Source organism: Trachypithecus francoisi, unplaced genomic scaffold (genome assembly GCF_009764315.1).
Source record: "Trachypithecus francoisi isolate TF-2019V2 unplaced genomic scaffold, Tfra_2.0 Contig01579, whole genome shotgun sequence".
Lineage (NCBI taxonomy): Eukaryota > Metazoa > Chordata > Mammalia > Primates > Cercopithecidae > Trachypithecus > Trachypithecus francoisi.
The window spans coordinates 5604804-5621616 of record NW_022681442.1 but is presented as its reverse complement, the minus strand read 5'-3'; the positions used below and the strand labels follow the sequence as shown (position 1 = coordinate 5621616).

Sequence of the window (16813 nt, the reverse complement as noted above, 5' to 3'; positions counted from 1 at the left end):
TGGGCTGCAGCTCCCCTTCCAGCTACTGGGAGACAGTTAACGGTAAGCAATGCAAACACACACTGAAAAGGTTATCTCTAGCCAGAAAAGAGAGAAACATGAAACGATCTGCCTTATTTGTTACAGTTATACAGTTTTACATGCCTTCTGAATCACTCTGGGCAAGCTAAGCAACATACTGAGGGTTGATTCCTTAAGAAACTTGAATTACTGACTAAAAAATGTTATGATTTGGCCAATGTCGGTAATCTGAATATTTCACATTTCAAGGGATACTGAGATTGTACCTTTACAAAGAACTCTTGCCTTCTCTGCATTTATAGTAAATATTGTATCTATTATTGGTATTGACCTTTCTTGCCCCAATTCTGCTTCTCTTCTGGGTACTACTTAGTGACTTTTTCATTGTCCCAGTTGCATCTTTGTCTTCTCACCAATGAATTACATGCCTGTTAGAGGTTTTGTTTCTGCCCCATGGTTCCTCTTTGGAAGATATTCCCCCCTAGTATTAAAAAACATTATTCTGGATGGACTAACTGCCAAGTTGGCACTATGGGAACTAGAAAAGCTTAAATAGTTGTACCTTTCTATGAATCATTTGGCTTTAACTTTTTTCAGAGAAACACTGAATTCTGGGTCATTTTGTGACTGAGTACTTAGCAGAAGTTGCACAGTATGGTGAAGAAACAGAAAACTGCTCCTCTAACACATAAAAAAAGCCTATTTTCACAGTAATTTATCTGGGAGTCTGGTGATGTGCAACCCTCCGATTTATCCATTTGGTTTGGAAATGCTCCCTAAGTAGAATCAATACTTCACATCTTTTTATTCTGAACTCACCGAATACTTTTTTCACACTTCTCAATCCATTTTCTAAATGCAGTTTTCTGTACTTCTGATGTGCCATTTGCATAAAGCCAGAGCAGTGGTGCCTGCCCTATGCTCTGTCCCAAAGCCCAGCTGGAACCAGGGCATGCAAGGTAAGCAATCAAGGCATAAGAATGTGCATCCCTGGCCTCTTATCGCCTGCCTGAAAGGAAATCACCAACACTCCGGCCAATCTGCTGCTATGACAGTAGGTAAGAGGAGTCCTCTGGGTAATCAAAATCTAATCTAAATCAAGGCTTTATCAGCCTAAGTTAGCAACTGCAGTTCTACAACTTGTACAAATTCAGACAGTGAAGGAAAGGTGCTCCATTCCTGACTCCGGGCAGCACACAGAGGTTGGGCTGCTGGGTTCTGGGAGAGCTGGGGCCCGGGGTCTTTGGGGTAGGCTGCAGGGAGATCTCCTATAAGAATCTGCAACCAGATCCAGATCAGAATCAAGCGAGCAGCAGCAGCATCACATATCCATGTATGGTCTCATCACTGCCACTGTGGCAAGAGGACCTCCACATGAGCTATGCTAGAGTAGAACTTTGTCCTTTCCATCTACTGCCAGTGATTGTTTCACCTCATCTAATGGATAACACAGTGAACTATAATTTAATATAGTTAAATGAGAATAAATGAAGTGAGAAAAAAAAGGACCTCCATGAGACACAAAGAAACTACTGTTCTGTTAGACACATGCTAGTCCCAAGAGCCTCTAATCCCTTACTGTCGATCATCGGTTTGTCCATAAGGGCCCGAGTCCTCTTCTGCTTTCGTCTCTTAATGTCTCTAGGACCTCCAATCCTGCAGCTACTGCCAAGGTCCCAATCACTCCCTTTAATTTCAGTACCAGAAAAACAGAATCCACAAGTTGAAAGGAATCTAAAAGATGACCAGTTCACCCAAATTCACACGAACTCATGGTTTTTAAGTTTGTAAGTTTTAATGGTTTCAACAACGTTCTTGTAAAATGCCTATGCCTGAGTATGCCCCTAAGGCAGCCATCCCACCCAAAGTGAGCCAATGTATCAGAATCCATTACTGAGGAGCGAGGCCCCTTCTCAATCAAATGTCACACATCTCTGGGTAACACAATTCACATATATCTTGGTTTTGAGTGAATACAGGTAGAATCTACCAGCAGAAAATGTGAACAAGTTTACCCAGTCAATAAAGGTACAGATGTTCTAGGCCATACAGCTTCTTAGTATCTAAGTTAATTCTTTGTTACATCATGCTTATTCACCTCACTGACCCATCCATTCATGGGAAATTTCAGGACAAAAGCTAGAGAAGGAGAAACAAGCAAAATAGACACTTCTAGAGATGTTTCTCTTTCAGGATCTTTCATAACTTGTCTACAAAAAATATAATAGGAAAAGATTCTATAAACATATGGGAAATTGTCCTCTGTTTCTCTGGGGCAGTCATAAAATAGACTTCGTAACTTCTGCACCGAAGACAGACGAAATCTTTAGGACTAACCTTGGCTCTAAAGAAAGACTTTTTTCTTGAAAGGTTTAAAACTCCGAGGAACAAGAAAATAGTCTTGTAAACTGTTAAAACAACAACAACAACAAAAACCAAGTTGTTTCCAGTAAACAACCAACGCTCCCACTATCTAAATTAGTTTAGAATAGATCCATTTTCTTATTTGAGTACTATTTTGATTTTTCTCACCTTGAAGATACATGTCATCCCAATTAACAGAAAATAAGCATAATTTATTGAAATAATTGAGAGATTAAAAATGACAAGATAAACCATTGCTAGGTATTAATATAACACATATAACAATTATTGCTCTTGAAGATGATAAATTCTAAAAGAAAACTCAAGAAGTATATTAAAAATTTTTTTAAACTGCAGTGTGGATGAGCAATTCTGAAACTACAATATGAATTGTTCTTTCAAGTATCTTTACTTGTTCAACCTGAGAACAGGTAAAGATAGTGTGAATAATGTGAAGTCCTGTTTCTCATAGAGAAGTTATGGATATGAAAACTGGGACAGCTAGAATAAATCCTATAGTGCTAAACTGGAATCAGAGGCATCAGTACAAACTTATGGTTTTTAAGACATAGATAGATAAAAAATATGAGAGGTAAGAACACAGAAATACATAGAAATAGAGAAAGACAGAAATAGAGCTAGAGAGACAGAGAAACAGAGCCATAGATAGATGGACAGACAGAATGAGATGTGTGTGTATTGCATTCACATACATTTATTTCCTTGTTGTGTCCACTGAAATGGCCTAAAAGCAATGATAGTCTGGGTGAAGTGGCTCATGCCTATAATCCCAGCACTTTGGGAGGCCAAGGCAGGCAGACTGCTTGAGCCCAGGAGTCCGAGACCAACCTGGGCAACATGACACAACCCTGTCTCTACAAAAAATAAAAAATTAGTTGAGTGTAGTGGCACAGACCTGTAGTCCCAACTACTCTAAAGGCTGAAGTGGGAGGATCACTTGAGTCCAGGATGTCGAGGTTGCAGTGAGCTGTGATCATGCCACTGCACTCCAGCCTGGGTGACAGAATGAAACCCTGTCTGAGAAAAAACAAAGCAATGATAAACCAATGGTAATGGGTACTTAGTGTCCAGATGTTGGTTTCAAAACACAGTTCACCACTAAAAGGAACCAGGACTCCTGGAGAAAAAGAAAAATGGTTTCCCTACACTGGCATGGGGAATGTACTAGGTGAACCTGGAACATCTTACAGAACCAGAAAGCAAAGAAGTGCTCAGAAATAATGGGGAAATGTCAAAAGGACAAGGAAGCTGCATCGGGGCAGTTTGGACGATAAAGTAAGTTGGCTTTAGTAATACATTGTAACCCATAGAATAAAATAAGAATTTGAGTCCACACGGACATAAATAAATGGTGAAGGAGAGAAAGCTCAGCCTCACAGAAAAATTCTGAATAATGTGTAGAAGGCATGTCAGAATTAGAACAATCATCTTTGGTTACTACTAATGTAATAATTCAAAGGTAAGAATCACCAAAAATGCTAACACTAGTGGATGAATGTGAAACTGCCTTTGCAGAAATTGTAACAATGAGAAAATTATGATGGTGAAGGAGATCTGACCTGACCAGCTCCATCTTGCCTTTCACTCCCAAACTGCCCTTAGCCATTCTTGCAGCGGGCCAAGCTAACTTTTGGAGACATGTGGTTTACAGTTTAAATGATGATAGCGAAATGAAACCGCCTGTCAAACTAATGAAAGGACACCAGGTTAGGAGGATGAGGGGCCTGAATTCTGCCAAGATGTGGGTGTAAATGATTACCAGTCATTATTCCAGAGGTCACAAGATTTGTAACCTCCCTGTAAATAACATCACTATGATAAAACCTAAGACTGGCCTTCTGACATGTCTTTTCAGGTTTCTGCATTTCTGACAACTGGATGGCCCCGTAACTGGATAGACCAGTAACTCCTCTGTTGTCCCTACCCAGAAGTGTACTCAGCACATGAGGACTGTTTTCCACACCTCTGTGACTGCATCCTCAGCCAATCAGCAGTACCCATTCCCTAGCCCCCTACCCACCAAACTATCCTTGAAAAACTCCAGCCTCCAAATTGACAGAGGCTGACGTAATAGTAAAACTCCTGTCTTCTGTTTAGCCAGCGTTATGTGTATTAAATTCATTCTCTATTTCAATTCCCTTGTCTTGATAAATTGGCTCTATCTGGACAACAAACAAGATGAACCCATTGGGAATGAGAAACATATTTATATGCTCTCAAAATATGTATCTATTAAATGATTAGAGGGAAATTATTAACTTTTCTATAAAGAACCAGGCAGACACCACCTTACCAAGATCAGATTTAACACTGCCAGCATGGGCAAAACTGACATCTTGTGCCTCCTGATATGAGGCACTGAGAAGGATACACAACACTTGTGTGATCTTCTTGCCACAAATGTAGAGCCTGAACCTAACCCTAAGGAAACATCAGACATGTTCAAACTGAGGGACGTTCTGCAGAATATATAACCTGTGCTCTTCAAAAATATCAAGGTCATAAAGGACAAGGAGAGATTGGGGAGTTGTTTCAGATTAAAGGAGACTTTAAAAAATGACAACAAAATGCAATGTAATTTTAGATTGGATTTTAGACCAGAGAAACAATTTTTTTTCCGGTGATTATAAAGGCTATCAGTGGGAAACCGATTAAATGTGCATGTCTAGAATTCAGATAATAATTATCAACATTAAATTCCAGATTTTGATAATTATGTTATGGCTATGCACTATTTTTCGGTAAATACTCTGTTAAGTATTTGGAGGCAAAGGGCATCATGTCCTCAACTTACTCCTAAATGGTTCAGAATAAAAATGTGTAGGAATGTATGGAGGGGGCAGGGAGGCAAAGATACAGTTTATACGGTAAAAATCTTACGTTTGGGGAATCTGGGTGAACAACATATGGAAAATCTTTGTACTATTTTTGCAACTTTTTGTAAGTTTGAAATTATTGTAAAAAAAAAACACATTTCTTCAATATGTTATTTGTCCACAGAAACTAGGAAAATTATACTCATTCAGTTCTCATCGTTAGCTTCTTGCAGTGAACTGAAATCGTTTGTTATAACAATAACAGCATAACAAAGAATAAATCACAACAAACCCTTGATACTGGCAGCTGTAAATTAGATTTAAAAAGCTGTTGTCCAGCCCTCCTCTTCTCAAATTACCTCTAAAGTAATTTAACTTTAGGCCAGGTACAGTGGCTCATGTCTGTAATCCCAGCACTTTGGGAGGCCAAGGTGGGAGGATCGCTTGAGCCCAGGAGTTTGAGACCAGCCTGGCCAACATGGTGAAACCCTGACTCTACCAAAAATACAAAAATTAGCCGAGTGTGATGGCACGTGCCTGCAGTCCCAGCTACTCAGGAGGCTGAGGCACAAGAACTGCTTGAACCTGGGAGGTGGAGGGTGCAGTGAGCCAAGATTGCTCCACTGCATTCCAGCCTGGCTGACAGCAAGACTCTGTCTCAAAAAATAACAATGATAATAAAATAGGTAAACTCTAGAGATAATAAACAACTTGGAAGCAACAATTTATAGTGGAAAATATTCTTTTAACTCCAATTCAGAAAGCTACTGACATTAGATAGAAAAATTATCAAATCCTTCTGGGCCACAGTTTATTCATCTAAAAAATGAAGGGGGTCCATCAGATTCTAATTCTATTATATTAGCCCATAGCCTATTCTACTAGATCTAGTCATAACTTCTCTATGAGAAACAGGACTTCTCATTATTCACACTACATCGTCTATTCTAATTCTTACATCACCAGAATCTAGAAATGAATTTCATGATAAAAATACTGGTCGCTTGCTTTAAAACTTAAGAGTAAAATATGGATCTCACTTGAACCAAAACTTGAAGTTCAAATACAACAACAAACTGAATAATAAGTATTTATTAACTATCTAATGTTGGGGCTCAGAGCATACCTGAATATGACTGAAGAAGACCAGAATATGTGACCCCAAGATATGCCTCTTTTGCACATTTTGAGAAAGTGCAGACATAGGAATAGCTCTGAAAAGTTGCCTTTTTAAAGATAAATTTGTGCCTATACAAGAAATCTCTACTTATAAGGGTATCTCCCTCTGTGCACCAGGAGGAGATGACTAAGTAGAGAAGACATTGACTTACATCTTTATAACAAACTTCACTTTCATTTAAGGTGCTTTTCCTGGCCATCTCATCTTAAAGGCTTGTTCCCCACAACCTTTTTTACTTTGTTTTAGAGAATGATGGTATTTAAGCCCAAAATTTAAATGCTTTCTTTGAGATCTACTCTAGAGACTTACTCATTTTTCTGGGGTTTTTCCCATGTATACATGAGGCATACATATTAATACACTTCTGCTTGTTTTTCTTCTGTTAATTTGTCTTTTGTTACAGGGAGCCTCAGATAAGAGTTATGAAGGACAGAGAAAATTATTATATTTTTTCCTCGTTGACACTACCCTGTTTTTCTTGGTTTTTTTTTTTGTTGTTGTTGTTGTTTTGCTGGAGTCTCACTCTGTCACCCAGGCTGGAGTGCAGTGGCACGATCTCAGCCCACTGCAACCTCCACCTCCCAGATTCAAGCAGTTCTCCTGCCTCAGCCTCCCAAGTAGCTAGGACTACAGGTGTGCGCCACCATGCCCAGCTAATTTTTGTATTTTTTTTAGTAGAGTCAGGGTTTCACCATATCGGACAGGCTGGTCTTGAACTCCTGACCTTGTGATCTGCCCGTCTCAGCCTCCCAAAGTGCTGAGATTACAGGCGTGAGCCACTGTGCCCATCCTTTTCTTGTTTTTTGTTTTTTTTGGGGGGGATGGGGTCTTGCTCTGTTGCCCAGGCGGAAGTACAGTGGCATGAACATGGCTCACGGCAGGCTTGACCTCATGGGCTCAAGTGATCCTTCTGCCTCAGCCTCTTGGGTAGCTGGGACCACAGGCATACATCACCATGCCCAGCTAATTTTTTTTATTTTTTGTAAAGATGGGATCTTGCCATATTGCCCAGGCTGGTCTCAAACTGCTGGACTCAAGCAATCCTCCTGCCTCAGCCTCCCAAAGTGATGGAATTATAGGTGTGAACCACTGCACCTGGCCCACTATCCCGTTAAAAAAGCAAACAAACAAACTTTAATTGGGAGGCCATTAGGCTGAGGCAACGCCAGAGCTCTAAGGTCCCACATAAGCAAACTAAAGTCCAATGTAAACAGTAAAATCATACTAGACTTTACCTATCAGAAACTGCCAACTATTCCCTAACTAAGAATTTTTCAGTCTAACCAATTTAAATGTCTTTTGTCTTACTTTCATGTTCAGCCTATAAAAGTTCACTGCCCTTGCTGCTGCAGTGGGGCTCACTAACCTCCAGTGGTTCTGAGTGTTGCCTAATTCATGAGTCATTCTTTGCTCAAATAAACTTTCTTTCTTTCTTTTTTTTTTTTTTTTTGAGACAGGGTCTCACTCACATTGCCCAGGCTGGAGTGCAGTGGCAGGATCACGGCTCACTGCAGCCTCAACTTCCCAGGTTCAGGTGATTATCTCACCTCAGCCTCCCAAGTAGCTGGGACGACAGGCATGTGGCACCATACTAATTCTCTGTAGACTAGATGGCGTTTTGCCATGTTGCCCAGGCTGGTCTCGAACTCCTGGGCTCAAGTGATCTGCCCACCTTGGTCTCCCAAAGTACTGGAATTACAGATGTAAGCCACTGTGCCTTCTCCAACTCTTTAGTATTTTAATATCCCTAGGTTTATCTCTTAATGATCCTAATTCTTTCCCCTATCTTAGACCCCAAAGTGTGTGGCCCCAGGCCTGGATCATATTTGGTTGCTCAGTTATTTCTCACAGTCAGGAAAATCAGAATTTCCTTGTGCTTTTGATTTCAGCAGCTCAGGAAGCTTCACTAACAAGCATATCCACATATCTGGATTCTCAGACCACTGGGCACTGAAACAGAGCAGTTAATCCCCACACCCAGGGTGAGGAAATAACATGCATCACATCTTTTAAAATATAATACACACAATGAGATCATTTGAGTAATTTTATTTTATTTTATTTTATTTTATTTTATTTTATTTTATTTTTTTTTTGAGGCGGAGTCTCGCTCTGTCGCCCAGGCTGGAGTGCAGTGGCCAGATCTCAGCTCACTGCAAGCTCCGCCTCCCGGGTTTACGCCATTCTCCTGCCTCAGCCTCCGAGTAGCTGGGACTACAGGCGCCCGCCACGTCGCCCGGCTAGTTTTTGTATTTTTAGTAGAGACGGGGTTTCACGGTGTTAGCCAGGATGGTCTCGATCTCCTGACCTCGTGATCCGCCCGTCTCGGCCTCCCAAAGTGCTGGGATTACAGGCTTGAGCCACCGCGCCCGGCCTTGAGTAATTTTAATACTACTCTATACACAATTCAGTGGTACCCTAAACACAATTAATTTCTACATAGATACTATTAACTTTTCAGCTAGCATTAGTAAAATTAATAGAATTAGGTAAGTGATTTAATTATTTTATCTGAATAATGTTTTGTTTTTTGTTTTAGACATTATTATTAGAACACTAGGCTGTGACATGTCATTAAATAATAATTGCAAAATGAACACATACAGCAAATTATTTTTTGTAGTGGTTACTCACCTGAGAGCTCTTACCACATTTAGCATCTCCTGAAACAATCACGATTTGATTTTGAAGCAGTTTCTCCATAAAGGAGTATTTTTCTTTCCATATAGGAAGATCTTCTCTTTCCTTCAGAAGTTTATAATAACGCGACGAATACGGCAATCCATCAAACGGGTTCAGTTCCAAATCCTCACAGGCCAAAACCTCTTCCTCATCCCCATCGCTGGAATCCAGTGATTCAGGAAAGTAGCGTTTTTCAGAGGAAGAGTGTGGACACTCCAGCCCTTCTTCTTCCATCTTGTCCAACAGTGAGCTCACGCAGCTGACATTCCGCAAACAAGTTTCTCCTATCAGTAACCCATTGCAAAGAGGGCTTAAAAGCCTATTTATACAAACCCATATGTCCCAATCTCTAAGACTTCAGTTCAAGGTTTTAGCCAGTTAAATTCCTCAAACCTGCATCTGTTCTTCGTTGCTGTGTTACCCACTGTGCTGGCTCACTACAGCACTCTTCGGCATTGTAAATGATTGTCAATAAACCACACTAAGAAACAAACAAACAAAAAGAGTAAGGAAAATTAGGAACACATACAAGTTAAAAAGAAAATGCACAGGCATTCAAATGAAAAGCATTATTTTTTTCTGTTAACGGGTTTCTGTCATTTCTGCTGCCTGCTTAAAAGAACAGGAACAATTTAGGCTGGTGTTTAAAGTTTGGTGGGTTCCTGTATTTCCTGGCTGGTTCAGACAATGATTCTGCACTGGGCCTCGTGCTCTCTGCCTGACCTCTATCACAGGCTCTGCGTCTTGATCAACTGTGAATGGAAAGCAACAGGAAGGACAAGATTGTGATTGTGAGGCTAATCAATCACGTGGTCACCTAATCCCATGTCAAAAGAGGAGCTGGACACTATAAAAGGAAAGAACTGTGAAGGCCTGGTGAGTATTCCTCTAACACAGGCTACAGGAAAGTCTATTATTAAGAAATCCTTTAATGAAAACCATTTTTAAAACTTTTCAGGAGAGGGGAATGAATTTATTATTTCCTTCCATATGTGGTTATGGTTGGCTTACATATGTGTGTGTGTGTGTGTGTGTGTGTGTGTGTGTGTGTGTATTTAGAGACAGGGTCTCGCTGTGTCACCCAGGCTGGATGCAGTGGCGCGCGATCATGGCTCACTGCAGCCTCAACCTCCCAGGCTCAAGTTATCCCCCTGCCTCAGCCTCCTGAGTAGCTGGGACTACAGGTGTACACCACTATGTCCAACTAATTTCTGTACTTTTTTGTAGAGATGGAGTTTTGCCTTGTTGCCTAGGCGAGGCTCAAACTCCTGGGCTCAAGTGATCTGTCCTCCTCGGTCTCCCAAAGTGCTGGGATTTCAAATGTGAGCCACTATGCCCAGCTGGCTGGCTTTTATTAATAAGGTATTTTGTTTAATTAAACCAGAAATCTCTAGCATATTTCTTGAGATTCCTGGGTCTTGAGCCCAACATGTCAGGTCCAAGAAGCCTTAAGGACAACTTTTAATTTAAAGGAAGAGAACTCACCCAAGAAAGAGCAAGATTTACAGCAATAACTTAGTCCCCACATGTCAGGTGAAGGGTCTTTCCTCTTCCAATTACTAGTGATTAAAAAGAAAAATTCTATTAGTGTTGCTGGAAAGAAGCCCCTTTTCATACTAACCAGGTACAAATGAAAAAGAAAACTCAAGTTAAAAAGAATAGTAAAATACAGTTCATGATATTCTGTAAGTTATTGCTCTTTTCAGATCACCTGACTTACCTTAGTTATTGCTTTAGATTGTTAGAGCCAGTGTGCTCAATGGCTAGTTCCTAATTAGCAAGTGGTAAGAAAAGCTCTCTCTCCATTGGTCAAGACAGGCTCCAGGGCAACAATCAGTCACTCAAAAAACATTCGCTGAGTGTCTTCTAAGGGCTTATTAGATGAGTAAACTAGGTACTAGATATACATATAAATGATATTTTGAAGATGGCAGCAAGAGCAGGATAGAAAGTTTTAAAACTCATAGACGAATAAGCTAGTTTAGAGATAAATAACCAGAGGGGGAGAAGAACTTTACAGCTCTTCACAAGTAGAGTTCTTAAAAATTCATCTGAAAGCCAGTGTTTGAAAATTAAAATGGAATTACAAAGGCATAACAGAAATGTTGTAATATAGATTCACTTCAGAACTCTTCACTGCCTCTATAAGGTGAGAGTAGACCCACAGAATAGCTCCAGGAAGCACAGCAGCTTGAGATCATAGCACAAGCTAACTCTGGGAAGGTATCCAAGAATCAGAAAATTCTACTGCTTAAGATAAGTTAAAATTTAATTTTATATTCTATTTTTCTTTTGTTCTGATTAGAATCCCTTCCAAGGGTTCTCAGCCTACATGTAAATTAAATTGCTATTAAATATTATAACCAATGATTGCCTTAGGTAGTATTTCTTAACTGTTTTACCTTAAAAAAAGAACAGCTATTATTTTTACCAAATAGAAATGTTTCTCTTAATTTATAATACTCCCTAAGTGTGTAATAATCTTATAATTATAGTAAAATCTTACTTACAAAGCATTTACCTCTTTGAACCCTGAGGAAATAATCAAGTTTTCTGAATAGTCTTCTTTCTAAAGACCTGAGACTTACCTGGCCCCTTCATCACACATTATGCAACGTATCCACACACATTAGCCTTAACCACTTCTCTGTTATGGTGGAATTAAAGACGGCCACAGATTATTTGCCACTGTTCCAAATGCAGAGGTACAGTCTATTTCCTCTCCGCTTGAATCTGAGCTGGCCCTGTGACTCACTATGACCAAAAGAATGCAGGTAAGTGATACTGAATCACTTCCAAGATATTCCCATGCTTGAAACACTCCTCTTTGGAACCAGCTGTCATTCTGTGAGGTACCCAAGCCCAAGCCACCGGGAAGAGACCAAAACTGAACTTCTAGTCCACAGCAGCACAAACCTCCAACCACGTGAATAAGCTGCCTAAGATGCTCCAGCCCAGTCGAGCCTCCAGATGACTGCAACCCCAGCCAACCAAACAGAAGCAGCACCCACAGTAGCCCATACAACCCAGAGTATCATGAGATAACAAATGCTATGGTGGAATTAAAGATGGCCACAGATTATTTGCCACTGTTCCAAATGGAGAGGTAACAAATGGTCCATGAGATAACAAATGGTCACTGTTTTTGTAAGCTACTACGTTCCAGGGTGGTTTGAATTACAGAAACAGATAACCAAACTTCTGCCTTCTTAAATAAACTATACTCACAATTTAACTTTTTCTTCGTGACTCAAGGTCACCATTACATCAGTTACCACAACAGAATGATGTCCTTAGATGGCTCTGAAATCTACAGAGGCCAAAGACCAGACTGCTCTCCTGGAGCCCTGCTCTTCTCTGGGGACTCAGAACCAATGCCGCAGTGTGGTGTGTGGCCCCTCACCTTGTGAGGCTCCTCTCTGCCTTTCTAACCTGCTCTCCTAACCAGTGCATTAGAAGCCAGACAAACTTGTTTGACAGACACATTTGCAAAGCTTGAGTCCACAAAGGACTCTACCATTGAATCCAATGAGTCTGAGGCGCAAAGCTATGACATTTATAGACTTTGATTTTGACTACTCAGAGGGACTTTTTGCTGCTCTATGGTTTGGATTCCAAATTTGGAGGGTGGAATGGCTGAGACCCAACTAGAGGCTGAGTTTTGGGCCCATGGACTCCAATAACATTCATACACCTCTCCTTATTCATCTTGCAACTGGTGTAAGCCGTGTAAATATTTTTTCCTAGAGGTAATTAAATATGTACAAAAGATCTATGTCTTGGCCATTGGCAAATTTAACATTACCAGTCTAAAGAAAGAGAAACAAATAATATGGTATCTTAGATGTCACTCAAAATAAAGTTTAATAACTGTTCTGTTATCGGTATAAACTACATTCCACTACAAGAAATTTAAATCTGAAAGACTGACATTCGTTCCTTTCAAAGCTATCATACATGTATATTGTAGATGGCATACTTTGTCAAGGACAGCCATTTGAAATGAATCTATTACAGCTCTTAAACATGCATCCATGAAAATAATACATATCTAATTAACAGACAACCTTCACAAGGTAGAATTAGAAGTCAATGTAAGATGAAGCTATGTCTTAGTCATTTATGTGTTTGGCTCTGGTCCAGTAATTCTAGAAATACAGTTCACAGAAACGGAAAGACAAAGTTTGTAAGGCAGTAAGTGAAGCAAAAGCATTAATTCGTCCTCAGTAACTTCTTATGTTTCACCATTCAGTGCTCCTCTTTTGTGATTTTTTTTCTGTATTCAAGCCAATATTACTGCATACTTTTCACCTATCAAATTCCCAAATAAACAATTTTAGCACTCGGTAGATATCCGGAAGTTTCCCAATGCTTAGTACCTGGCCTCTCTTCCCCTTTCTCTCTTTAATAGGGCCTGAGTGGTCTCATCTCATCTCATGGCTTTAGTGCCATCCATACATGGATGTATGGGTGTATCTGTCCTTAGGATCCATTGATCTAAACTTTACTGTCATGTATTCAACTACCTATGCATCATCTTCCACTTGGATATTTAATAGGAAACTCAGACTTTACATGCCCGCAACTGAACTCCCAACATGTACCCCAAAGCCACAGATCTGGTCCCCCCAATCTCAGTTAATTACTTCCTTCCAGTTGCTCAGATCGAAATATTTGAAGTTACCCTTGATTTTTCTCTATCTTAAATCCCACATCTGGTCCTTTGATGCGGCATGTAGAATGGCCTCCAAAGACGTGCATGTAGGAATCCCTACATGAATATGTACTTCGCATGGCAAAAGGGACTCTGCAGATGTGATTAAATTAATAACCTTGAGATCAGAAGATTATCCTGGACTATCCTGGTGAGCCCAATCTAATTACATGAGTCCTAAGATCAGAAGACCCTCTTAGCCACAGCCAGAGGAAAATATGACTATGGAAGAAGGTCGGAGAGCCGCAATGTTGTGGGCTTTGAAGGTGGAGGAAGGGGCCACGGCCAAAGAATGATGAGAGTGACCTCTATGAGCTAGAAAAAGCAAAGAAACAGATTCTCTCCTATAATTTCCAGAAAGAAACACAGTCCTGCTGGCCCTTGATTGTAGTCCAGTGAGACTGACAACCTACTCCTGATCTACGAAGCTGTAAGACAATAAATTACCACTCAATTTGTGGTAATTTCTTATAGGAGCAATAGAAAACTAATACATTCAATCATGTCAGCTCTGCCTTCAAAAAATATCAAGTGCCCCATAACCTCTACTGTGAACACTTGGTCTGAGCCACTATCCCCTCTCACCTGGATTACTGCAATAGCCTCCTAATCGGCCTTCTTCTACCCTTAGCCCCTTACAGTCAGTCGGGTCTCAAGCCTGCAGTCAGAGTCATCCTATTAAAGTCAGCTCATGTCTCCTCTGCTCAATAGTCTCCAATACTTCCCCTCTCATCTCACTCTGAGGAAAAACCAAAATCCTTAAGAGAACCAACAATCACTGTATGATCTGGACCCACTGCCTCTCCGCCCTCATGTGCAACAGCTCCTACTTCAGTCTTCCCCAGCCAGACGGCTACCCTGCTATTCCTCAAACACCATGGCAGATGCCTGCTTCTGGGACTTGGTGCTCACCCTTCTATATGTCTGAAATGTTCCTCCCTCAGATATCTAAATGGCTAGCTTCCTCACTGCATACAGGTCTTTACCAAATGGCAGTTCAGTAAAGGCTTCCCTGGCCACTCTATCTAAACTTTTACCGCTCTCCCACACTCCTGAAAACCATTTCCTAACCTCTTTAACTGATGCATTTTTTTCTCCTTAAGACCAGCACCTAACATAATGTATATATTTTCCCTCTTTGTTTTTTGTTGGTGCCCTCCACTGGAATGTGAGCTCCATGAAGCAGGGACTTAGTGTCTCCACTGCAGTCTATCTTGCATAGTTACAGCCTTCATTATTTCACTCTTAGCTAAGTTCAAGGTAGCTTACTATTGCTGCATAGAGTTTAAGACTTCTATCAGGAATTCACTACGTTTCTGGATTTATGTGACTTTTTTGTTCCCTTCTGTTTATGATATATGATAGACTCTTGCTATTCTTGGAATTCTTTTAAGACTCACAAACCCACAAACTGGAATATTTGTAGAGGCTCCTGGTCTTCCCTTGAATCATACACCCAAACCCCAAATTAACTCCTTGTCAATATTTATTAAAGCTGCTTTCTTCTTGATCAATTCAGAAGAGTTACCGTGTTGAAAGTACAGAGCTGCACTGAGATTCAGACAATGGCATGTATCACGCTGGCTCTAGCAGATCACTCATCTTTGTGGGACCGCTTGTAAACTGCAGATGCTGAGGAGGCAACATCAAGTACAAGGGGACTCTCGAACCATTTGTATTAGTGATTATCTTTTCCCCATGTCTTTATGTCTCTTTACTTACACTGTTACTGGAGCTATACCTTCTTCACTGGTAATTTCCACTCCTAAATCCAAATATAGTGGGTGCCTAATTAATAATTACGGCTGAGTAAATAATGAATGAGTCATTTTCTATCCTTTAGGGAGCATATGCTTTTAAGACCAACATCTGAATGTATTTTATCATTGATATCATTCATAATCTAATAGGTCTTCTGTGTCCTCAAGTTTTCTCATCCTCAATGCCTCCATTTTTGGGTTTTCCATTTACCCATTCAACCAACACTTGAGTGCCTACCATGTGTCTGCAATGTGAACATGGTAGGGACACAGTTTGAACAGGCAGGCTGGTTAGGTGAGGCTGAGGGTGGGGTGTGGAAATAGAAATTATTTGTCTATGGTATGTAGACTCAACGTTACAGACAATTACCTAAAAGAAGACAAGTGTGGTTGGTACCTAACTGGAGAGAAGGACAGACCCTGGTACAAGGTGAGTTCAAAGATGAGATGGGGCCAGATCGCAAAATACCTGATCTGCTATGGCAAAAAGGTTGTGATTCAAGCGCCATGGGTCTAACTTACCTAGCATTTCTTGATCCAAATTTCATTTCTTACTCTTTGTTTTTCCTTACAATTCTCCTCTTAAATTTCAGGTTACTCTCTTTTCTTTATTTTACATTATATGTGTTTGTGTGTGTATTTTTTTTTAATTTTAGAAATAGGGACAGAGTCTATGTTGCCCAGGCTGTATTCAACTCCTGCGCTCAAGTGATCCTCCTGCCTCAGCCTTCCAAGTAGCTGGAACTACAGGTGCACGACACCATGCCTGCCTTATATTCTTCAATATTACCTATAATCTTTCTAACACCCACCTTCAATTTTCTTAAAGTCATTAGTGAGATTAGGTTTTAAGAGAGCTGATAACAGTTTATGGCAAAAGGCACAACAAAAGTGATTATGAGCAGGTGCACCAAGCATGGCAATAAGAGAAACCAATAAATCCACTTCCATACAAAACATTCTAAGAAATATTAAAAATGAAATAACGTTTCATGACTTGAACATTTTGCATTATTTTCCTTTTTTCCCTAAGCCCACTCACCAGTAAATTAGTCTGCAAAAATAAATCTGTCTCATGATCTAATTCATAGTTTGTAAACCCTATACTACGTATTTATACATAAAATATACATGCCTTGTCTTTTAAAAATTATTCTGTTTATATTACTCCAAAATTTGTTTCAACATTATCTGTTTGAGCAATGCATTTTTTTTTTTTTTTTAAAGACAGGGTCTTACTCCGTTGCCCAGGTTG

General features: G+C 40.1%; 1 protein-coding gene across 7 annotated transcripts in view; it reads right to left on the bottom strand.

Annotated features, from left to right (window-relative positions):
• DHX32 (DEAH-box helicase 32 (putative)) overlaps window positions 1-16813 on the bottom strand; it is a 67034-nt gene that overhangs the window by 35827 nt on the left and 14394 nt on the right. For 3 of the 7 annotated variants that reach the window (XM_033179288.1, XM_033179316.1, XM_033179295.1), the window contains exon 2: window positions 9037-9565. The exons of 1 other annotated variant lie outside the window; for it this stretch is intronic. In XM_033179288.1, the coding sequence (XP_033035179.1) occupies window positions 9037-9318 (282 nt within the window). In that variant the 5' untranslated portion in view covers window positions 9319-9565. Of the gene's footprint in view, window positions 1-9036; window positions 9566-10569; window positions 10644-16813 lie in introns of all 7 variants that reach the window. 3 more of the 7 variants (XM_033179309.1, XM_033179300.1, XM_033179281.1) reach the window with 3 other exon arrangements.